Genomic DNA, 21,042 nt, shown 5'->3' with positions numbered 1-21,042 from the left:
TTTTTTACATTTATTTATTTTTGAGAGACGGAGACAGAGCACAAGTCAGGGAGGGGTAGAGAGAGAAGGAAACACAAGAATCTGAAGCGGGCTTCAGGCTCCAAGCTGTCAGCTCAGAGCCCAACGTGGGGCTTGAACTCACAAACTGTGAGATCATGACCTGAGCTGAAGTTGGATGCTTAACCGACTGAGCCACCCAGACGCCCTGTCTTGTTCTGTTTCAAGAGCACCTCACACTTGGTATGTTAGGCAAAATGTGTGCTCTTCCTTTAAAATCTGGTTTTTTACTTGGGGTGCCTGAGTGGCTCAGTTGGTTGAGTGCCCTGCTTCGGCTCAGGTCATGATCTTGCGGTTCATGAGTTCGAGCCTTGCATCGGGCTCTCTGCTGTCAGTGTGGAGCCTGGTTTGGATCCTCTGTCTCCCTCTCTCTATGTCCCCTTCCCTGCTCACTCACTCACCTTCTCAAAAATAATAAACATTAGAAATAATAAAACCTGGTTCTTTTCTGGCCTTTCCTGTTCTGGTGCATAGCAAGCACCACCAGTTCCAGTAAGGAAGCCAGATAACACCTCCGCTCCCCCCCCTCCACCTGTCCCCCTTCGGCAGCTCCAGCCTTGCCTCGTGGAATGTACTGTCTCCCATTCCTTGCCATCTAACTGCTGCTCACTTCTCAGATTCAGCGTGAGCTACTTCTTCAGGAAGCCTTCCTGGATCTCCCTGAATATGTCAGCTGACAACTAGTGTAGACATTCGTGACCCTCAACCCTTACTGTTTTAAGTTGGCACAGTTGCCATTTGACATTTATTTCTCCCTAGATGTTCACCCCCTTCTAGGGGAGGTTCCATGTCCGTTCCTACTCAACATCTGTCCTTTGCTGTCCTGCACAGTAACTAACATATAGTCTGTGCTCAGTAAATGCGATTGAATGTCTGGGAACCTGTATGGCTCCTGTCTGCATTCAGAAGTTTTACCAGGATTATACGTAGATGGATATGCATCTTTTATTAACCTTGCACCAGAATTAGTGAGGTTTTTCTTTTTTCCGTTTTCAATCACATGACTCAAGTCCAAGTCCAAGGAAGTTTTCTATTACTATGTGTTTTATATCCTCCTTCCATTAGACGCTTGAGGTTTTCTGGTTCTGTTCCTCATGAGTCCTGTTTCCCCCTTTCTCTGCCATTCCTGTGCCTCAGTAATAGCTACTAGTTTTGTTCATTTACCCTGGTCCCTTTCCAGGAAGTTGCTGAATCCTCTTCAAGGGGGTGTAATTTTTCTGCTCACACCTGCAAGTGAAGCAGCTTGGGTCTTGCCAGCAGTGATGAATCTGCACGTGGTGCAATTTTTAGTGGATCAGCAGTCAACTCAAACGAATACCTACTGGGCTTTGCAGAGGAAACGATTAAGGAGCAGGCATCCCACTGGGGTCCGGAGTGTGTGTGTTGTGCATGCCCACTTCTCATCCCTGTTAATTAAGGGATGAAGGAACGGGAGTGGCTTCTCCCTTCCCACCATGCAGCATCAGGACAGCAGGGTTGAATGATTCAAAACAAAAATGAACAGCCCAATGAACAGCTTGCGTCTCCTCAAGCAAAGGTGTAAGGCCTCTGTGAGGTGGGAGTAGGCATGGATTTTAGTTATTCTGTTCCCCTCAGGATAGGCCTTAATATTTGCATTCTGAAAAGTAATATTCTGAATCAACTTAAGATCTGTTTTTTTTTTTAATGGTTTTTATTTTTTATTTTTGAGAGAGCTAGTGTGAGCGGGGGAGGGTCAGAGAGAGAGGGAGACACCGAATCGGAAGCAGGCTCCAGGCTCTGAGCTAGCTGTCAGCACAGAGCCTGACACCGGGCTCAAACCCACGAACCATGAGATCATGACCTGAGCTGAAGCCGACGTTTAACCGACTAAGCCACCCAGGCGCCCCCTTAAGATTTGGTTTTAAGAAAAATTCTTAATGTTAACTTTCTCTGTAATAAAAAGAGGGGCTTCTGTTTTTCCATTTTGTGTGAGATTCCATCCAAGTCACCTTAAACTTTAAAAATTCGGTATGGCGCCCTCTTTTTAAAAAAGGTTTATTTTTGAGAGTGTGAGTGGAGGAGGGGCAGAGAGAAAAGTGGGGAGCTAGGATCCACAATGGGCTCTGTGCTGACAGCAGTGAGTCTGTGGCTAGGGCTCGAACTCCTGAACCGTGAGATCATGACCTGGGCTGAAGTTGGACGCCCAACCTACTGAGCCACCAGGAGCCCCTGTTTTAATGTTCATTTTCCTGTAGTCTATTTAATCCTGACAGCAAACATAGACAGCAAAGTTAATAGTATGGGAAACTGGCCAATTTCCATTGTTATTGGTTGCATTATGGCATTCATATCTTTACCTGAATGGGGTTTTAATGATCATATTGTATGAATTTTGAATTCTGTTGTTTTTCTTGTCTTGTTTATGTGCATATACCCGTCTTGTTACACTTTATATTAAATTTTATGGAGTACTCACAGTTTACATAATAACACATTTATATTCTTGCTTATTGTGCTTCTCAAAATAATTCTTAAGTAAACAAGTTACGTTTTTTTTTTTTATATTTCAGATAATAAATTTTCTAAAGATTTTTTGAGTTTTGGGGAGTCTAGCAGACCTGCAAGAACAAAAATTACTCTTCAGGAAAATAAAAATATTTCCACAATGTCCCTTATACATTCAGAAATTGCTAGACTTGCCAAGAAGCAGGACAATATTACTTCTAGGGAAAGAATTCAGTTGATAGAAACTGACCAGGAAATGGCTCAGGCATTAGATTTAAGATACAAAGAAATGTCAGCAGTTATGCTGATGAAGTTTAAAGGCTTGATGGAAAATATGGACTTTATGATTGAAGAGATAAGAGACTCTCTTAAAAATGAGCTAAAGGAAATTTTAGGAGTAGCAAATAAAATACCTGAAGTGAAAAATCCAAATAACTCCAGTACCACATTGGAATGCCAACAAAGAAAAGAGTTAGCCACACAAAAAACAGAAATGGTAGAGAAAACAGAAGGCGCAAACTCTAAACTTGGTGAGGATATTGAAAATTTAACTTTTAAAAGAAAAGAAATAAATAAGCCAAGTAGCAAATTAGATAACGCTGAAGACTTCAGTACTAACCAAGGCAAGGAATCGTTCTACGAGTCACAAAATTGCACAGTCAAGGAAAGTATGGAAGAAGCCATAAGCAATATAGACAATTGTGGAGACGGTAGTATTCATAGGGAAGTAACAAGAGAGAACAGAGAGACTGGAGAGGATGACGTGGTCAAAGCAAAAAGAAAGGAAACAATTGCTCAGAATTTGAAAAATAAAGTGAAAAGTCTAAAAACCTCCAGAGAAGATGAAGGAGCAGTACTTACGTTGGCAGCTGACTTTTCATCAGCAACATTGGACATCAGTAAGCAATGGAGTAATGTCTTCAACATTCTGAGGGAAAACGATTTTGAACCTAAACTTCTATGTCAAGTTAAATTAGCAATTAAGTGTGATGGTGAAGTAAGGACCTTTTCAGATCTTCAAAGCCTCAGCAATTTTACTAGCCAAAAACCCTTTATGAGAGAATTATTGAAGGATATACTCCCACACAATGAAACAATAAGGAAAGGAGGAAGAAGATACGGGATTCAAGAAAAAGTGGTAAGTATATAGATCTGTGGGGTTTATGTATGCAGTATAATAGTTGGTAAAGTTATTTTGAAGTTTACACCAATTTTTAAGAAATAATTCCTTAAAGGGGCACCTGGATGGCTCAGTTGGTTAAGCATCTGACTTCAGCTCAGGTTATGATCTCACAGTTGGTGAGTTTGAGCCCTGTGTTGGGCTCTGTGCTGACAGCTCAGAGCCTGGAGCCTGCTTCTGTGTCTCCTTCTCTTCTCTGCCCCTCCCCTGTCATTGCTGTTTCTCTTTCTGTAAAACAGATAAATATTTAAAAGAATTCCTTAAAAAAATTCCTTAGAAGTTAAGGCATGAGACTAAAAGTAATGACTTAAGGGCTCTTTTTTATTTTAATGGGTGGCATTGGAAGCTTGGAATAGTTTAAGAAGAGTTGAATTGGTCTGAGAAGAGATTATACATATTCATTATACATCCTGAAAGAAAACGAATTTATATGTTATGTATTTAAGGGTAAACACTAGAATAGTAGCTTTTAAAATACTGAGAGAAGTATAGAAACAAATAAATTCATGGGGTGTCTGCGTGGCTCAATTGGTGAAGTGCCGGGCTCTTGAATTCAGCTCAGGTCATGATCTCGCAATTGGTGAGTTCAAGCCCTGCATCAGCCTTTGTGCTGACAGTGCAGAGCCTGCCTGGCATTCTGTGTCCCTCCCCTGCTCTCTCTCTTTCTCTTTCAAGATAAATAAATAAATTTAAAAAAAAAAAGAAAAAAGAAAAGAAACAAATTTAATCAAAAGCCCTCATGCAATAGGATTATGAAAAAAGTATCAGGTATAATTAGGTTGAGATTTCAATGTAGAAAGTAGTCCTAAGTCCTCTTTATTAACAGGGAAATGCAAATAAATCTACTTTACTAAAGCCTATCAGATGTTAATTCTAATAACTAGCAATTATTCATTCCATGTATAAAGATTTTTGTTTTTTACATTATATTAGAGAATATTGCCATGTTTATTGCTTTCAATGAAAACACTATTTTCTGAATATTTTTTGTATTCCAATCTTGAAAGGTAAAGCCTGTAGAGATTCCCTTTTTCTCTCTCTCTTTCATATTGGTTGTATATTTCTTATTTTTATGTGTGGTACAACCTAGTAATCTAGTTTTATTCTTTTGCATGTGACTATCCATTTTTCCCGGCACCACTTGTTGAAGATACTATTCCCATTTCGTGTTCTTGGCTCCTTTGTTCATAAATTAATTGACCATATATGCGTGAGTTTATTTCTAGGGTATCTGTTTACATTGATCTATGTGTCTGTTTTTGTGACATTATCATATAATGTACTGTTTTGATTACTACAGCTTTGTAATATAGTTTGAAACCAGGATGTGATACCTTCTGCTTTGTTTCTTTTCAAGATTGCTTTGGGTATTTGGGGCCTTTTGTGGTTCCGTATAATTTCTAGAATTGTTCTATGAAAAATGCCATGCGAATTAAAAAAAAAATTTTTTTTTAACATTTGTTTATTTTTGAGAGAGACACAGTCTGAGTGGGGATGGTCAGAGACACACACACACACACACACACACACTGAATCCAAAGCAGGTTCCAAGCTCTGAGCTGTCAGCACAGAGCCTTGATGCAGGGCTCGAACCCACAACTGTGAGATCATGGCCTGAGCCAAAGTCAGCTGCTTCATTGACTAAGCCACCCAGGCGCCCTTGCCATTGGAATTTTGATAGGGATCACAATGAATCTGTCTTGGGTAGTATAAACATTTGACAATACTACTTCTCCCAATCCACAAGCACAGAATATCTTTCTATTTATTTGTATCTGCAGAGGTCTGTAGCTTAAGCCAGTGTCTTTGATGGGTTCTCAGAGTACCTACTTTCCCTGCCCCCTCAACATTTTCTAGTGTAATGTGTTTGCAAAATGACAATCTAGAATTAGGCAAAACACTCGGATCAACAAATTATTTGAGAACCAGCATTTAATCTTATAAATTAACTGTTTCCTGGAGATTTGCACAGATGAGGCCCCTAACCTGTTCTGAACAGTCTGGGAAAGGTATCAACCAACCCCAAATAGGGAAGAGTCTTTTGTGACTGAGAGCATTCCGTGAAATATTCAGAGGCAAGTACAGGGTTGTAAGAACTATTAAGAGTTAACTTTTATATTAGAGACATTGTCTTAAGTTCAGTACCTAGGCTGTCCTATTGAACCCTCCATAATAATCCGGAGTGGTACATTGGATGCTGTTCTAGAGGGCAAGTTGAGGCACCAGTAGCAAATGTGACAGCTAGATTTAGGAGCTATACTCTTAACCAAACCATGCTTTCCTTTTGAGCAGTGTGGCCGGAACTTGAACTGAAAGTGGGATCTTTAAGAAATACTAAATTTACTTTTGTTTCCTTTGGGAGAAAAGTAAATGTGAGTGGAGGAGGGGGTGCAGGTTCATAATATTCCTGAAGTTAGATAGCAGAGTGTCTTTACCGTACTGTCCTGTATATACTCAGACATTCACAAATACAAGTTGTTCTTATAGAGTCAGTCAGGCACAAAACACTTAAATGTTGGGAATATAGAAGGAACACAGTAAACATTATGAACTCATGGCAGTTTGTTGCAAGTGCAACATAGATTCCAGGTGTGATGGGATAATCATAGAGTAAACTTGACTTGCTTGGGCATCTAGCCATTCAAGAACAAGTATTACAAGAATTATAATTTTCTTTTAGTTTTAATGTTTATTTTTGAGAGAGAGAGAGAGAGACAGAGTGTGAGCAGGGGAGGAGTAGAGAGAAAGGGAGACACAGACTCTGAGCTGTCAGCACAGAGCCCAGCGTGGGGCTCAAACCCATAACTGTGAGATCCTGACCTGATCCAAAGTCAGACATTCAACTGAGTGAACCACCCAGGCACCCCCTAAATAGTCTTCTAGATATTTCATAATTGATAACATGGCAGTCAAAATTAAATTTAGAGAGTGAAAGCACTAATTCCTTTAAAAGATATATGATATTTATTGATTTGTTTGTTGAATTTTTTTTACCTTCAGGGGAAAACTCTGCTAGATTCAAAGCATGGAGCTGGAGGAGAAGTTGGTAATGGCTTGAGCTTTCTATTTGTTAAAGAGGTAAAGGTTGCTGAGCCACAGGAGGTGAAGAACTTAGAGACTCCGGAGGAAGAATCTTCAGAGTGGGAGACAAAAGAATCCCCCAAGAAGGAAGAGGCCTCAGAGTCCTCAGAGCCTGAAGGGGATGGAGAAGAGACCTCAGAGCTGGAAGGGGACAACAGAGATGAGACCTCAGAGCTGGACGGGGATGGAGACGAGACCTCCGAGCTGGAAGAGGATGACGGAGAAGAGACCTCAGAGCTGGAAGGGGACGGAGACGAGACCTCAGAGCTGGACGGGGATGGAGACGAGACCTCAGAGCTGGACGGGGACGGAGACGAGACCTCAGAGCTGGATGAGGAAGAAGAGGCTTCAGGGCTGGAGGAGAGGGGAGAGGAGGAGGCTTCAGTGTTATGTGAGAATCTGGATTCAACCTTCCAGTGTCATTCTTTGGTAAACACGAAATGTGGAGTGGAGGAAAAAACCAGCAAAGGCTTGGAGATTGTTTTAGTTAAAGATTCTGAACCAGAGGAGGAAGGAGGTTCAGAGTGGGAGGAAGGAGAGGACTCTGAAGTAGAAAATGTAAAGCCTGCCTCCCCAATTGAGAAAAAAGAGGCCTCATACAGACCTAAAGAAACAGCCTGTACTTATTTGGCTCCGAAGTTTGAGAAAGAAAAACTGGTGAAACAACAGATGTTACAAAAAATCCAGAATAAAAAAGAAACTGTTAAACCTAGAAACCGAGGAGTTGGGGCAGTTTGTCCAACTCTCTCAAAATCACTAGAGAGAAGTTCTAATAAGCAGAAAAGGCATTTATGTACAAAATCAGGTACTTCATCAGGAATCCCTAAATTCTTAAGGAAAACCGAAAAAGAGAGACAGAAAACTCTACAAACAGATGAACAAACAGCTAAAGAAAGAGACTTAATGCAAGAAGCAGAAGAAAACTTTAGAAGAAGTGTAATTAACAACTTCAGAGAGATACAGGAGGAGGTTGCAAATATTAAAAATTACATTCCAGATGTCTTGGAAATAAGAAACTCAATAGATGTTCTCAATAACAGAATAAACATACTTGAAGAGAGAATGGACAATCTAGAAGATCGTATTGAAGAATTCTCTAAGGATACAATGCAAATGGCCAAACAGATAATAAATAGAGAAAGGTCAAGAGACATAGAGGATAGATCCAGAAGCTCCAATATCCGTTTGATAGGAATTCCAGAAAAAGATAATAAAGAAAATGGAGCAGAGGAAATAATGAAGGAACTCATTGAAGAAAACTTTCCAGAACTAGAGGATTCAAATCTTGAGATTGTTAGTGCTTACCGAATACCTAGTAAGATTGATGAGAAGAGACTCACTCCTAGACACATTTTGGTGAAATTTGGGAATTTCAGTGATAAAGAAAAGATCATAAAGGCTTCCAGAAAGAGAAGAGAGATAACCTATAGAGGAACAAGAATCAGATTGACAGCAGACTTATCATTGGATACTCTAGATGCTAGAAGTAAGTGGAGCAGTATCATAAAAGTTCTGCAGGCAAAAGGCTTTACACCTAAAATCCAATACCCAGCCAAGTTGGCATTTGATTTTGAAGGTAAAACAAGGACATTTTTTGATACTGAAGAATTTACGAAGTTTATTTCTTGCATACCTTCTCTGAAAGAATTACTGGAGGATCTATGTTAGTATTCTAGGATGCCTATAAATACATGCACACAATATATATCACATTTCTGCCACAGCAAAAATCAACATGGAAAAGCCGGAAATACAAGGCCACATTTCTACCCAGGAGAATGGACCTCAAACTGTATTTGGGGAGTAGGGGAAAGGAAGGTTACTTTATTGGCATAGTTATAGGGTGTTTTAAAATTAATGGTAATCATTGTACCTTACATAGGAGTAGACTTCTAAACTGGGGAGAGGGAAGGAATCTGTCCATGTAACCATAGACAGGAAGAGGGGGGTAAAAGTAATAGAAGAGCACAGGAAAAAAATGACAGGATAAGTTAAATAGGAAAAAGATGGAAAAGTTTAACTTTTATCATGAGAAGGGTATTCAATTTTATCATCATGATGTCAATCTTGAATCTTTATATTAAATGTTTTTCCTTTCAATATGCTTCATTTGTTTTTTTCCCTATTTTGTAATCTATTTTGTCATTAATATGATTTTTACATTTTATTACATAAACCCATGCAATGGAGACGTCAAATATCTTTGCTAACATTGGATATTCATGTATTTTCAATTGTTAGTGTAGGATAAAAAAATGATTTGCAGTGCATAGTTAAGAAGAAACTAAAGAGATGATGTAATCATTTACAGCTTTTATTTCAAGGCCTTATTTAGTATTTTCAATTTACCCAAAAAAAAAAAAAATCCAGTATTTAAAATATACTTTTTTCCTCAGTTCAGTCCTTCCAACTTTGGCCTTCATGGACCTTTCTGCAAAGTAATTAGTATTTTGAATGGCCTGGCCTCAGTGCGCCTAGCTTTGAGTTCTCATTTTACTGTGTGACCCCAGGCAAGTCACTAATGCTTGAGTTCCGTTCTTCCATCTGTACCTGGGTTCATTCTTTCCTCACCGGTGTCTTGTAAAATTCTGCAAGATGCTATTTGTGTCCAACATAAAAGTCCTCAGTAGATGGGAAGTCCTGCTTCGTGGCCATTAGATCTAAAGTAAGGCCGATTGTCTTCCCAGTTTTTTTTATTTAAGGTTTTATTTTACATAATCTCAACACCCATTGTGGGGCTTGACGTTAAAACCCCAAAATCGAGTGTCACATGCTTTACCAACCAAGCCAAGGCACCCCCCTCAACACCCTGCAATTGATTTTGGAGTGAGCACCACAGGAGGCCATTTTCAGATATATTGTGAGTATGTGGGTCAGAAAACTGAAGATACTAATCATAGGCACTCCATGGTCTACTTTGCTGCATTGCTATTACTGGCTTACAGGGTTCTGAAAGAGCATGAGTTGGGGGAGGGGAAGAGAAGGAGGGGGACAGGATCTGAAGCAGGCTCTGTGATGCCAGCAGAGAGCCTGATGTGGGGCTTAAACGCAACCGTGAGATCATGACCTGAGCTTGATGCTTGATGCTTGACCTGAGACCCCTGCTTAATGGACTGAGCCACCAGTTTTTCCTTACTTTTGTAAAAGTACTTTTTTGCTCTGCTTATGAAATGATACAGGTTGTTGAAAATAGTACTGTCCCATGTACCTTTCACCCTTCTCCCCCAGTGATAAAATGTCTTGTATAACTAGGGTTAAGTCACAAGGAAGGATTCTTCCCTAGATCCTTTGGAGGGAGCATGATCCTGTCATACCTTGGTTTCAGACTTCTAGTCTCCAGAATTGTGTGTTTTTGTTTTAAGCCGCCTACTTTGTCATAGTTCATTGTACGGCAGCCACAGAAAACTTAATACAGTGTTTGTGAACTGCATTTGACGCCCATGCACTGCTTTCTTCTAGACTAATAACCTATTTCTGTAGAGATGTGGGGCTGGAGAATTATAGGAGGTCAAGGAACAATGCTGATGCTGATACGCTTTGACCAGATTGAGACAGGTCTGTTCTGTAATCCTCTCCAACTTGGACACTTACAGTGAGCTACTCCTACAAAGTCAAAACCTTTCTTGGGGGATTTACTTGAGAATAGTATTTAAGCTGCTTTTTCCACTGGTATGTGGAGGGGTAAGAATTTTTAGCACAAAAGTAGACTGTAGTGAGGCCCCTGGCTGGCTCAGTTGGTAGAGCACGCAACTCAATCTCTCGGTTGTAAGTTTGAGCCCCAAATTGGGTGTTTGAGAGTCCAGTTAGGGAAGGGGCAGAGGGAGGGCGCTGGAGGATCCAAAGCAGGCCCTGCTAACAGTAGCGAGCCCAATGTGGGGCTCAAATCCAGAACCAGGAGGATCACAACCTAAGTCAAAGTCCTATGCTAATATCTGACTCTTGAGCTCAGCTCAGCTCATGATCTCATGGTTTGTGAGATCCTATCCCGATTTGGGCTCTGCACTGACTGTGTGGAGCCTGCTTGGGATTCTGTCTCTCCCGGTCTCTGCCTCTCCCCTTGTGTGCGTGCTCGCTCTCTCTCTGTCACAATAAATAAACTTTATTAAAAAAAAAATAGACAGTTGGTAATACCCTTTAGTCCCTGCTACTCTATCAAGTCTGTACAAAACCTCTTGTATTTTCCCTTTAATCTGGCTCTCATTCCTACCTACCCTTCCCTGGAAAGGGTTCCCACCCACTAATAGGAGTCATGTAGTTCGTTGATATTCTTCTGCAGTATGTCCTTTTGTGAGTGTTGGTGTTTCTAATTTATGTGAATGGAATTATGCATTGGGTCTTTTACTGTTTTATGAAAGATGTATGCATTGGTATGCACAGAAACTCAAGATTTCTAATGAATTTTATAGTGTGCGTCCTCTATTTTATCACTTTGTCTAATGGTGGACACCCAGGTGGCTCCAACCCCCCAGCCCCATGCTGCTTATGAACATCTTCGTCCCTGACCCCTCATGGACCTCAGTAAGAGTACCTGTTGGCTCCTGAAGTGAGCTTATGCTTAATTCCTCAGTATGGCTTGTTCTTCACAGTGGTTCCGCTTGTGAAAATATGTGAGGACCACACAGATGAGAACACACCCACAGTATCATCCAGCCCTGGCTACAGTGAAGGAGTCAGGAGCCACAGCCAGTATTTCGCAAGGTCAGAGGCTGCTGGGAGTAGGAAAGCTTTATGTTGTTTGAAAACGGAAGACTCGGTCTGCTCCCATTGAAAGTTATCGGCATGGGAAGGTAACCGAGAGCCGGGCATCTTACGTTCTGGTTTGGGGAACATGGGGTGTCTGGTTGGTCCTGAGTTGGAAATGGGAGCAAATGGGATTTGGTAGTCCTCGACCAAGGCTGACCATCCTGGGCTGATTGCTGCGGCTTTGCAGGCTAATTGCTATAGGAGCTGCTCTGTCAGAGTTCTCGCAGATACTTTGGCTGTCGTTTGTATATTTGGCTGGAGTCCCCACTTCTACATCGCCACTCAACTTTCTTTAAGTTTTTTTTTTTTTTTTAAATTTTGAGAGTGAGAGAACGTGAGCAGGGGAGGGACAGAGAGAGGAGAGAATCCCAAGCAGGCTCTGCCCTGTTAGTGCAGAGTCCAATGCCAGGCTCAGTCTCAAACTGACTTCATGACCTGAGCCAGGATCAAGAGTTGGATGCTTGGGATGCCTGGGGCACCTGGATGGCTCAGCTGGTTAAGTGACTTTGGCTCAGGTCATGATCTCGTGGTTTGTGAGTTCAAGCCCCAAGTTGGGCTCTGTGCTGACAGCTCAGAGCCCGGAGCTTGCTTCAGATTCTTTGCTTCCCTCTCTGCACCTCCCCTGCTCTCTCTCTGGAAATAAATAGAGTTGGATGCTTAACTGCCTGAGCCATCCAGGTAACCCCTCACTCAACTTTATAATATTTCCCAAAATAATGGATATAAAATAGTATCCCATTGTATATTTCTATTTCTCTAATTACTGAAGTTGAGAAGCTAGCTGTATATTTTTTAGTCATTTATATTTCACCCTCTGTTGCTGCAATACCTTTGGTATTTTATCAATGACCAGAAAAGAGCCCCACAAAACTTTTTTTTTTCCCGGAAATAATCTCTACACCCAACATGGGACTTGAACTCAGAGTCCCAAGATCAAGAGTCACATGCTTTACAGACTGAGCCAGCCAGGCACTCAAGGCTCTTTTCTTTTGATTGTTGATTTACAAGATTCTTTATATGCCTGGATAGGAATCTCCTGTTTGTAAAGAGTTCAAATACATTCTCCCAGTTCATTACTCATTTGTTAATTTTGGCTTTCTTTTGCTGTTTGAATAGAAATCCTTACTATTTTATGTAGTCAAACCAGTTGTTTTTGCCTTCCGTTCCATGCTTTTAAAGTCCTCTTTTAAGAATTCCCTTCCTGGAGTGCCTGGGTGGCTCAACTGATTAAGCTTCTGACTCTTGGTTTTGGCCCAGGTCATGATCTCATGAGTGAAATCATGCTATTTGTCTTTCTCTGACTGACTTCTTTCATTCAGCATAATATAATCTAGCCAACTGAGCCACCCAGGCACCCCTAATTTGTTTTTAATTGTGGTTACAATCACATAACATTAAATTTACCATCTTAAACATTTTTAGGCATAGAGTTTAGTGTTAAGTATAGTCATATTGTTGTGCAACAGATTTCTAGAATTTTATCTTGCAAAACTAAAACTGTCTATTAATTCCCTCTTCCCTTTCCCCAGCAACAGCTTTCTACTTTGTTTTTATCATTTTGACTACTTTATGTTTTTTCTATTTTCTTTTATTTTGTAGAGAGAGTGTGAGCAGGGGAGGGGCAGAGAGTGTGGGAGACAGAATCTGAAGCAGGCACTGGGCTCTGAATTGTTAGCACAGAGCCCAGTGAGAGGATCGAACTCAAGAACTGTGAGACCATGACCTGAGCTGAAGTCGGTCACTTAACTAAGCCACCCCAGTGCTCCTGATTTTGTCTACTTTAAATCCTTCGTGAGTGACATCATCAGCCTATGTCCTTTCGTGACTAGCTTACTTCACTTAGTATAATGTCCTTGAAATTCATCCGTGTTGTAACATGTGACAGGATCTCCTTTTTTTTTTAAGGCTGCATAACTTCCCGTTGTGTGTATATAACTACATTTCCTTTATCCAGCTGTTAGTGGACTTTTGGATTGTTCATACCTCTTGGCTACTGTGAATAATGCTGTTATGAACCTAAGGGTGTGTGTAAATATCTCTTAAGATTCTGCTTTGAGTTCTTATGGATAAATACCCACAGGTGGAATTGCTGGGTAATACGGTAATTTTTAATTTTTCCAGGAGGTTTGAGACTGTGAACATAGCGGCTGTACCCACTTATATTCCTAATTGCCTCCAGGTTTTTAAAGAAATGTGAACACCCTAGGGACTAAGTACCTACCTGCATCGTGTCCTTGTCTCTGTAAGTAGCATATGAAGAGAGAAGGTACCGAGCGGATCAACAAATTCTTCACAACAAACCTTGAATACTTTCCAGCCATTCTCAGACATTAATTGCTCCCTGCAAATCTGCATAGTCTGGGGAGTCAAAGAAGACTTAGAGGAAGTGATACCCATACTAAACCTGAGGTCCTAGGAGTTAGATGGGCAAAGGCAAAAAGAAGGGCTTCCAGGTAGATAAGAAGCCTGGAAAACCCAGCCCTGAGAGGACTTGACTCACGCAGAGAATTCCTGTCGCTTCCTTCTGACTCAAGCCTAAATCTCTTCTAAGAAAAAAAATCCACATTTTTGACTATCTATTTCATTGTTAGTTTTTCTTCGAAAGTATGTGGTAATCTTCCCTAGGCAGACTGCATAGGAGACTGAAATGACCATTTCTTCTCACAAGGGAAGATGTGAACTCAATACCAAGGGTCTGAACATCTTTATGTTAAGAGAGACATTGTCTGACTGTGTAGAGTTTATGGTTGCAGTGGGAGAGCCAGGCATTAAAGAAAGAATTGTGAGTTATATAGAAAGGGAAGTGTACCATGTTCTCTGGGAACCTGTAGAAAGGAGACCGAGAAGCTTTGGAAGGTTTATCAGAGGAAATACACTTGAGACGTGGAAGAAATCAAGGAAGATTGATAACAGCCTCACCCAATTTTGGAATCAGAGAAGTTTCGAAGTCTTGCTAAATCTGCACAAGATTAATAAACGTGATGTTTTACTTTTGCCGGTTTTAAGGGGCAGAGAGTGCAGTGCAGATCCCCCACTCAAGTCTGAAGGATAAATTGAAGCTGCTCAAAGTGAATAATTTCATGTTTCTTGCCTTAGACGTCTCTGAGCTACACAGTGCAGCCTCCAAGCCACACAGGGGTGACCAAGGTTCCTAAGCCTAAGAACAGTGCCTGGCGAGCAGAATCAGAAGGGGACAAGTGCCTTGGGATTCTGTGATCAGCTGGGGGTACTTGCCTCTTACTTGTGAAAGGGAAGGAAGGAGGAATTACCATCACTTATCACTGAAACATCACAGATGTTAGAACATTGATTTTTTTTAAAGGTTTATTTATTTTCAGAAAAAACATGGGAGGGAGAAAGAGAGAATCCTACGCAGGCTCTACACTGTCAGCTCAGAGCCTAATGCAGGGCTCAAACTCACAAATTGTGAGATCATGATTTTGACTGAAGATGCTTAACCAACTGAACCACCCAGGTGCCCCGAGAGCAATGATTTTTTTTTTTTAATGATTGGCAGGGGCCGCCTGGGTGGCTCAGTTGGTTAAGTGCCAGACTTTGGCTCGGGGCATGATCCTGCAGTTTGTGGGTTTGAGCCTGTATCGTGCTCTGTACTGACAGCTCAGAACCTGGAACCTGCTTTGGATTCTGTGTCTCCTTCTCTTTCTGCCCCTCCCCCATTTGTGCTCTGTCTCTCATAAAAATAAACATTTTTTAAAAATTACAAATTAAAAAGTGATTTGCTTCCCTTGTGCAATTTTCGAGCACAATGAATTTTATTTTCTGCATGTGTCCCTTACACAGTATCTTTTCACCATTTGTAACCACCATTTTAGTTGCACGATTCCTCAGATAAACATAATTGGTTAAATCTTCCTTCTGCGTATGGACATTTGGTTTTACTTTTGTAGTCAGCGTGAGCATTACATTGGAAGTTTTTAAGATATGAATGTTTCCTTTGTCCGGCCCTACACAACTCCTGCCGTGGGGCTGGAATGAGTGGCTGAACGAGCATGGTCGTTTTATGGCTTTTGCTAAATATTATCCATATTCCTTTCAGAAACAGCATTCGCAGTTTCAACTGTCTCAGCTCAAAGGGCCAGCTTCTCACCTCTGGTTGCCAACAAAGGACGTAATTGAAAACACATTACAATAGGAAAAAAGTGGTACCTTGTAACTCTGAAAATTCTAGTGAGATTACAAATCTAGTTGCATTATGTCACTGGGTATTATGATGAGGCTTCGTACCTATTCATCTACTTGTAGATTTATTTATTTTTTTTAAGTTAACATCGTTAAGTGTGTGTTCTCTCACATTTCCCTGCATTGCTGAAGAACTGGGCCTCTTTCTACCCACTAAATCCTTTATCTCCTCTAGTTTCACGTTTTTAACTTCCGTTGGTTTTAGCCTTTGGCTCATTTGCATTAAATATCCTTCATTGTATTTCCTTTAGGGTTTCTAAAACATACTTAAACTCTTTTGGGGGCTGCCTAGGTGCCTCAGTTGCTTGAGTGACCTACTCTTGGTTTCGGCTCAGGTCATGATCTCATGGTTCTTAGGATCGAGCCCTGTGTTGGCCTCTGCATGGAGCTCTGTACTGTCAAGCTGCTTGGGATTCTCTTCCTCCCTCTCTCTCCCTCTCTCTCTCTCTCCCTCTCTCTCTCTCTCCCCCTCACCTACTTGTGCACACGCATGCTTTCAAAATAAACTTTTTTTGGTTTCATTTCTTTTACCAAGAGTTACCTTTTTCTTATTAATGTAGTTTAAGTCCCTTCTTTTACCCTTGTTTCCTATTTCACTTTAGGGTTATATTTGTGTCTTCTTGCTTTTGTGCTTCATTTTAGTTTGTGTTTAGAGCAGAGCTGGAGAAGACAGTTCTCTAGGGAAGAAGTGTGGAGAGGACCTAGTGTGTTTACAAGCAAATTTTGAGGCCACACTGCTTTTAAATGCCCCCTAATTTTAATCCCTGTGCAGTGGGGACCCTCCCCTCGCCCCAGCCCACAAAAGGAGCCCAAGAACCTGACGGAGGAGCCTGCTCAGAGAGCCTGCCACTCCCTTACTTTCTAGCCAAGCTCCCAGAATTTACTGGCTAAATAGCGTGGAGCCTTATACTAGGGCCTTCTGGCACCTCTTAACCACTTAACTTCCTAAAAATAGACAGGCAGTATGCATATCCTTGGGCCCTAAAGGTGGGCAAGGGCTGATTGAGTGTGGTTGCTCGGGAAGAGGTGTGAATGAGTCTGGATGTCCACCTGTATATGATAAGAAGCCTCCAAACCCTTTAAAGAATGCCCAGCAGGTAGGAAGAGGAGGAGCTTGGTGGTGGGCAGAGAGGATTCTCCTGGTCCCGGGATCTGGTGTGGAACTCGGACAGGCCTGAGAATTCTGAACTAGAACATGGCATTCTATGTCCTCATGAAGGCATATTTCTAGTACTTTGCTAGGTTTATAATTTTTTTTAATTTTTTTATGTTCTTTTTATTTTTGAGAGACAGAGAGAGACAGACAGACAGACAGACAGACAGTGGGAATAGGGGAGGTTCAGAGAGAGAGAGAGAGAGGAAGACACAGAATGTGAAGCAGGCTCCAGGCTCTGAGCTAGCTGTCAGCACAGAGCCCGATGCGGGGCTCGAACCCACGAACCGTGCGGTCATGACCCGAGCCGAAGCCGGACGCCCAACCAACTGAGCCACCCAGGCGCCCCAGTTTATAATTTTTAAACGTTCAGGTAGGATGTGTGGGCCTCCATTTGTACTCTGGCTCTATCTAGAGTTGGAGGTGAGCCATTCTGATGTACTGCAACCTGGGAGCTTTTGAAGGGTTACCTTTAGGGGACTATCATGATCAAAACTATGCTCAGAGACTTTGTGACTTTTTAAAAAATGGAATTAAAGAGAAGATACTAGGATTAAGAAGGAGGTAGTTAGAACTTAAGGGGAAGAAGAAAGCAGACACCATTAAAAAGATACAAGTTAAATCCAGGAAGATTATTTTTACCTTCAGTCAGAGGTAAAGAATAGAAACAAAGGTAGAAGTTTTAAGATTAAGAGGACAAAATGACATATACCTTAAACTTCTACACAGTGTTCTATGTCAGTTATGTCTCAAAAATGTTGGGGGAGGGGGGGTTCCCTGGGTGGCTCAATCAGTTGAGCATCTGACTCTTGAATTTGGCTCAGGTTATGATCTCAGGGTTGTGGGATCAAGTCCTGCATCAGGCTCCACGCTGAGTATGGGGCCTGCTTAAGATTCTCTGTCTCCCTCCCTCCCTCTGCTCCTCTCCCCCACTCACACACTCTTTCTCTCCTTAAAAAGAAAATGATTAATATAAAGAAAAGGACAGAGAGTTCAGAAGCAACAGAATGCATCCAGGTGATGTCCTGTGAGGCATTCTTTTTTTTTTTTTTAATAGTTTATTTTCAAATTGGTTTCCATTTTTTTTAATAGTTTATTTTCACTGTGAGGCATTCTTATCACTGAGCCGGCTGGATTCCTCATACAGGCCTTTCTTTCAAGGTTTTCACTTTGAAGGCAAAGGCCATACTTCCTAGTTTAAGCTGATGGTTGGTTTCCCGATTCAGGGATGATTTTTGAGGAGCCACACAGATTTGCTGCACCTGCCAGCCCAAGGTAAAGGAGTATTTTGGTCCGTGATGTCAAAGCCACAGACTGTATCAGCTTAAGTTCTTCAAAGGAAATACAAAAAACCTTGGGACCTTGAACTGCTAAACAGATTTCCTACCCCAGTGCTGCCCAGCCCTCAGTAAGATACTGCGTGACTTCCCTTCTCTCTTTCTCTTCTTTATCATTTCGGTTTTACACAGAATTCGTTTTTTAATCATCAAAGCTAAAGGCATAGCCAAAAAATAGTGACACTATCACTTGAAGCTTATCTCCGTCTGCTGTTCACCACTTAATCATGATGACACCGTAACTCTAGCGAAAAGTCCCAAGAATTAGTCACCCTTGCAAGCACACTGGTGGAATTGCTAACATACTGGACACTTAGAAGAACAGTGGCAGTAGATCGTCTTGTTTAAACTTTCGAGATAATATGACAATTCGGAAGTGGAAAACCCCTGTAAAATTTTCTTTCTTGTTTGGTAACAAGATCGTTAATCCTTTAGTTGTTGAATACTGTAAGGTTGAAAGCGTGGAGTAAGCAAGAATACTGGATAATACATTTGAAACACGAAATACTGCACTGTAACTTTTATAGGCACAAGGTTGAAGTTTCGAGCAAGCCTAGATGTCCCCCAATTTTCATCAGAACTATAAATAAACAACATCAAATAAGCAGTTACCCCAGGGGCCCCTGGCTGGCTTAGTGAGAAGAGCATGTGACTCTTGATTTCGGGGTCATAAGTTCGAGTCCCACGTTGAGTGTAGAGATGACTAAATAAACAGCCCTCTTGTCTACTCAGAGCTTGTAGAATAAACCTGTTATACTTTGAACATTCACGTGGGCACTCTAAAGATAGTGACTGTGCATCACATACCTGAAATTTCTTGCCTGCCTTCATGATTTTAGTCTTTTTTTTTTCCCCAATGGGTGCATGATTTCCTAAAAAGACTGAATCTTCTGAGTACAGTTCATCTGGTAAAAACTGGCTTGTCCCATCTGCAGTGAATAATGAGACCAGCAGCCATCTTTTCCCCTCCATTCTCACTCGCTATCCAAACAAAATTTGGATTTGCAAATCGGAGAGGCATAGTTCTCCCTATTGCGTGGAGCAGTGGGCGGGGGCTAGCCAGAATGTCTTTAGCTGTAACACTTGCAATAGCCTGTCCTGGAGGTAACTGTTGGCAGCCTACAGCCTCAGCCGTACGGGGGAAGGCCGCAATGGAAGAAAGTCTTGGAACACGGGGTCCAGGATGCACCAGTCAGTGGGCCAGATGCCCCCAGTCGGCGGCTGTGCAGACGAGGCGCACCCACAGATGTGTGGAGTGGAATGGTCCAGGGGACACACTGTCCCATCCAGACCCTGAAACTGACCGATTACCCAAGGCCCCAGCAGCGGCACCATCCCTCCCTGACGGACAAAGTCCTCACAGATTTGCCTGACTTCTAAAGAAAAAGATTTTGTAACAAAAGTTTCTGTTATAGTTACTTAAGCTTAAGTGCGCATTAAACGCCTTGGGTTTATGGCTCTTCTACAACAATGAAATGGAGACAGATTTACATCTGAATTACAAAGAGAGCTAGAAAGTCAGTGAAATTAAAAACATTAATATAGCCATATCCACAATGTACTTTTGGAATTTAATAGTTGTTCACAGCGTGAACCCACTCCGGAACAGGCTCTCTAGGACTCTGCCTGTGTTTGGGCCGCCTAATTCTCACAGGGTATTCTGTCTTCGAGCCCACTGGGAAGCCTGCCTCCCCAGCATGCCAAGACAGACGCAGCTCTTGTACTGAGGCAGAAACCTAGAAGATGCTTATATGAGGCTATTTTTCCTCATCTGCTCCAAGTTAAAACATAAAGTCACTTAAAGGTAATTTAAGAGAACACGTGGACCCCATCTCCCAGATCCATTATTTGAAAAATTACGAACTTTGCAAGCAAACTGTCAAAAAATTAGCATAGCAACGACTTGATGCAAGAAGTAAGTCTCAGGGCTCCCGGGTGGCTGAGTCAGCTGGGCATCTGACTCTTGATTTCGGCTCAAGTCATGATCTCACAGTTTGTAGATTCGAGCCCCATGTTGGGCTCTGGGCTGACAGAGTGGAGCCTGCTTTCTCTGTTCCTCCTGCTCACATTCTCTCTCTCTCTCTCTCTCTCTCTCTCTCTCTCTCTCAGAACAACAAACTTAAAAAAAAATAAAAAGACTCCAACAACAATAAAGAACAATTAAAAAAGAAAGAAGTGAGCCTTAAAAGCAAGATCTTTGCCTTCTCGCCCAGAGTGAGGGGTGTGGTCCTGCTCCCTCCAGCCCCAGAGCCCCTCTCACCTGTGCTAGGGGTTTAGGAACAGAAGAATCTGTGTCCCAACGGAGCCTAGGTGCACCAGGGCAGAAAGCTTATGGGTCTTTAGGGGTTTTGATCATCATTGCCTGTTGATGCTTCTAGTGATTCTGGATTTGAGCATGGCCGTGTGGTGGTAGGTGTCTCCAGAGGAAGAGCGGGCTCTGCTGGGAAGGAAGATGTATGTCAGACTCTCTGCCATTCAAGATTTTATATTCTAATTAGGAAAACTTTAATTTAAAAAACTGTATGTGCTCAAAAGACAGCCAAAACAAGTTTAAAAATTAAATCAAGGCAACAAAAATTTTAAAGAGACTGTCTCTGGTTTCTGTCTCCCCTCATTACACTTCCCCCTCCAGCGTCTCTGCTCTGGCAACTCTCAGAACGGACTGCTCTCTTTACCTGTGCCCACAGGCTTTTCCAGTCAACTGCAAAGCCCCCTTCTCCATTATCACCTGGAAGTTTCTTCCACTTAGTATCACTTCCTCCAGGAAGTCCTCTTCAGCTCCAGCCTGGAGGCAGGCACTCAGTAATTGAAGGGCCACATTGGGA

General features: G+C 41.8%; 1 protein-coding gene and 1 pseudogene across 1 annotated transcript; both read left to right on the top strand.

Moving 5' to 3' along the window:
- Positions 1 to 1,565: 1,565 nt before the first annotated feature.
- L1TD1 (LINE1 type transposase domain containing 1) lies at positions 1,566 to 8,877 on the top strand. The gene is made up of 3 exons (XM_029945820.1): positions 1,566 to 1,596; positions 2,607 to 3,661; positions 6,704 to 8,877. Exons 1-3 carry the CDS (start codon positions 1,566 to 1,568, stop codon positions 8,450 to 8,452), a joined length of 2,835 nt encoding a protein of 944 aa, XP_029801680.1. The 3' UTR covers positions 8,453 to 8,877.
- Positions 8,878 to 19,773: 10,896 nt separating this feature from the next.
- The window catches only part of LOC115297667, a 7,351-nt pseudogene continuing 6,082 nt past the window's right edge, over positions 19,774 to 21,042 (top strand).

This window comes from Suricata suricatta, chromosome 8, assembly GCF_006229205.1.
Source record: "Suricata suricatta isolate VVHF042 chromosome 8, meerkat_22Aug2017_6uvM2_HiC, whole genome shotgun sequence".
NCBI classification, from domain to species: Eukaryota; Metazoa; Chordata; class Mammalia; order Carnivora; family Herpestidae; genus Suricata; species Suricata suricatta.
Note: the sequence above shows the minus strand (reverse complement) of the source record. Positions and strands in the feature narration are given on the sequence as shown.

Excerpts from the sequence above, each read along its gene's own strand:
- L1TD1 (XM_029945820.1), top strand. The coding sequence starts at position 1,566 with ATGAACAGCTTGCGTCTCCTCAAGCAAAGGT. Across the intron at positions 1,597-2,606 it reads GCGTCTCCTCAAGCAAAGGT|ATTTTTTGAGTTTTGGGGAG; the intron begins GTAAGGCCTCTG and ends AATTTTCTAAAG. Across the intron at positions 3,662-6,703 it reads ACGGGATTCAAGAAAAAGTG|GGGAAAACTCTGCTAGATTC; the intron begins GTAAGTATATAG and ends TTTTACCTTCAG.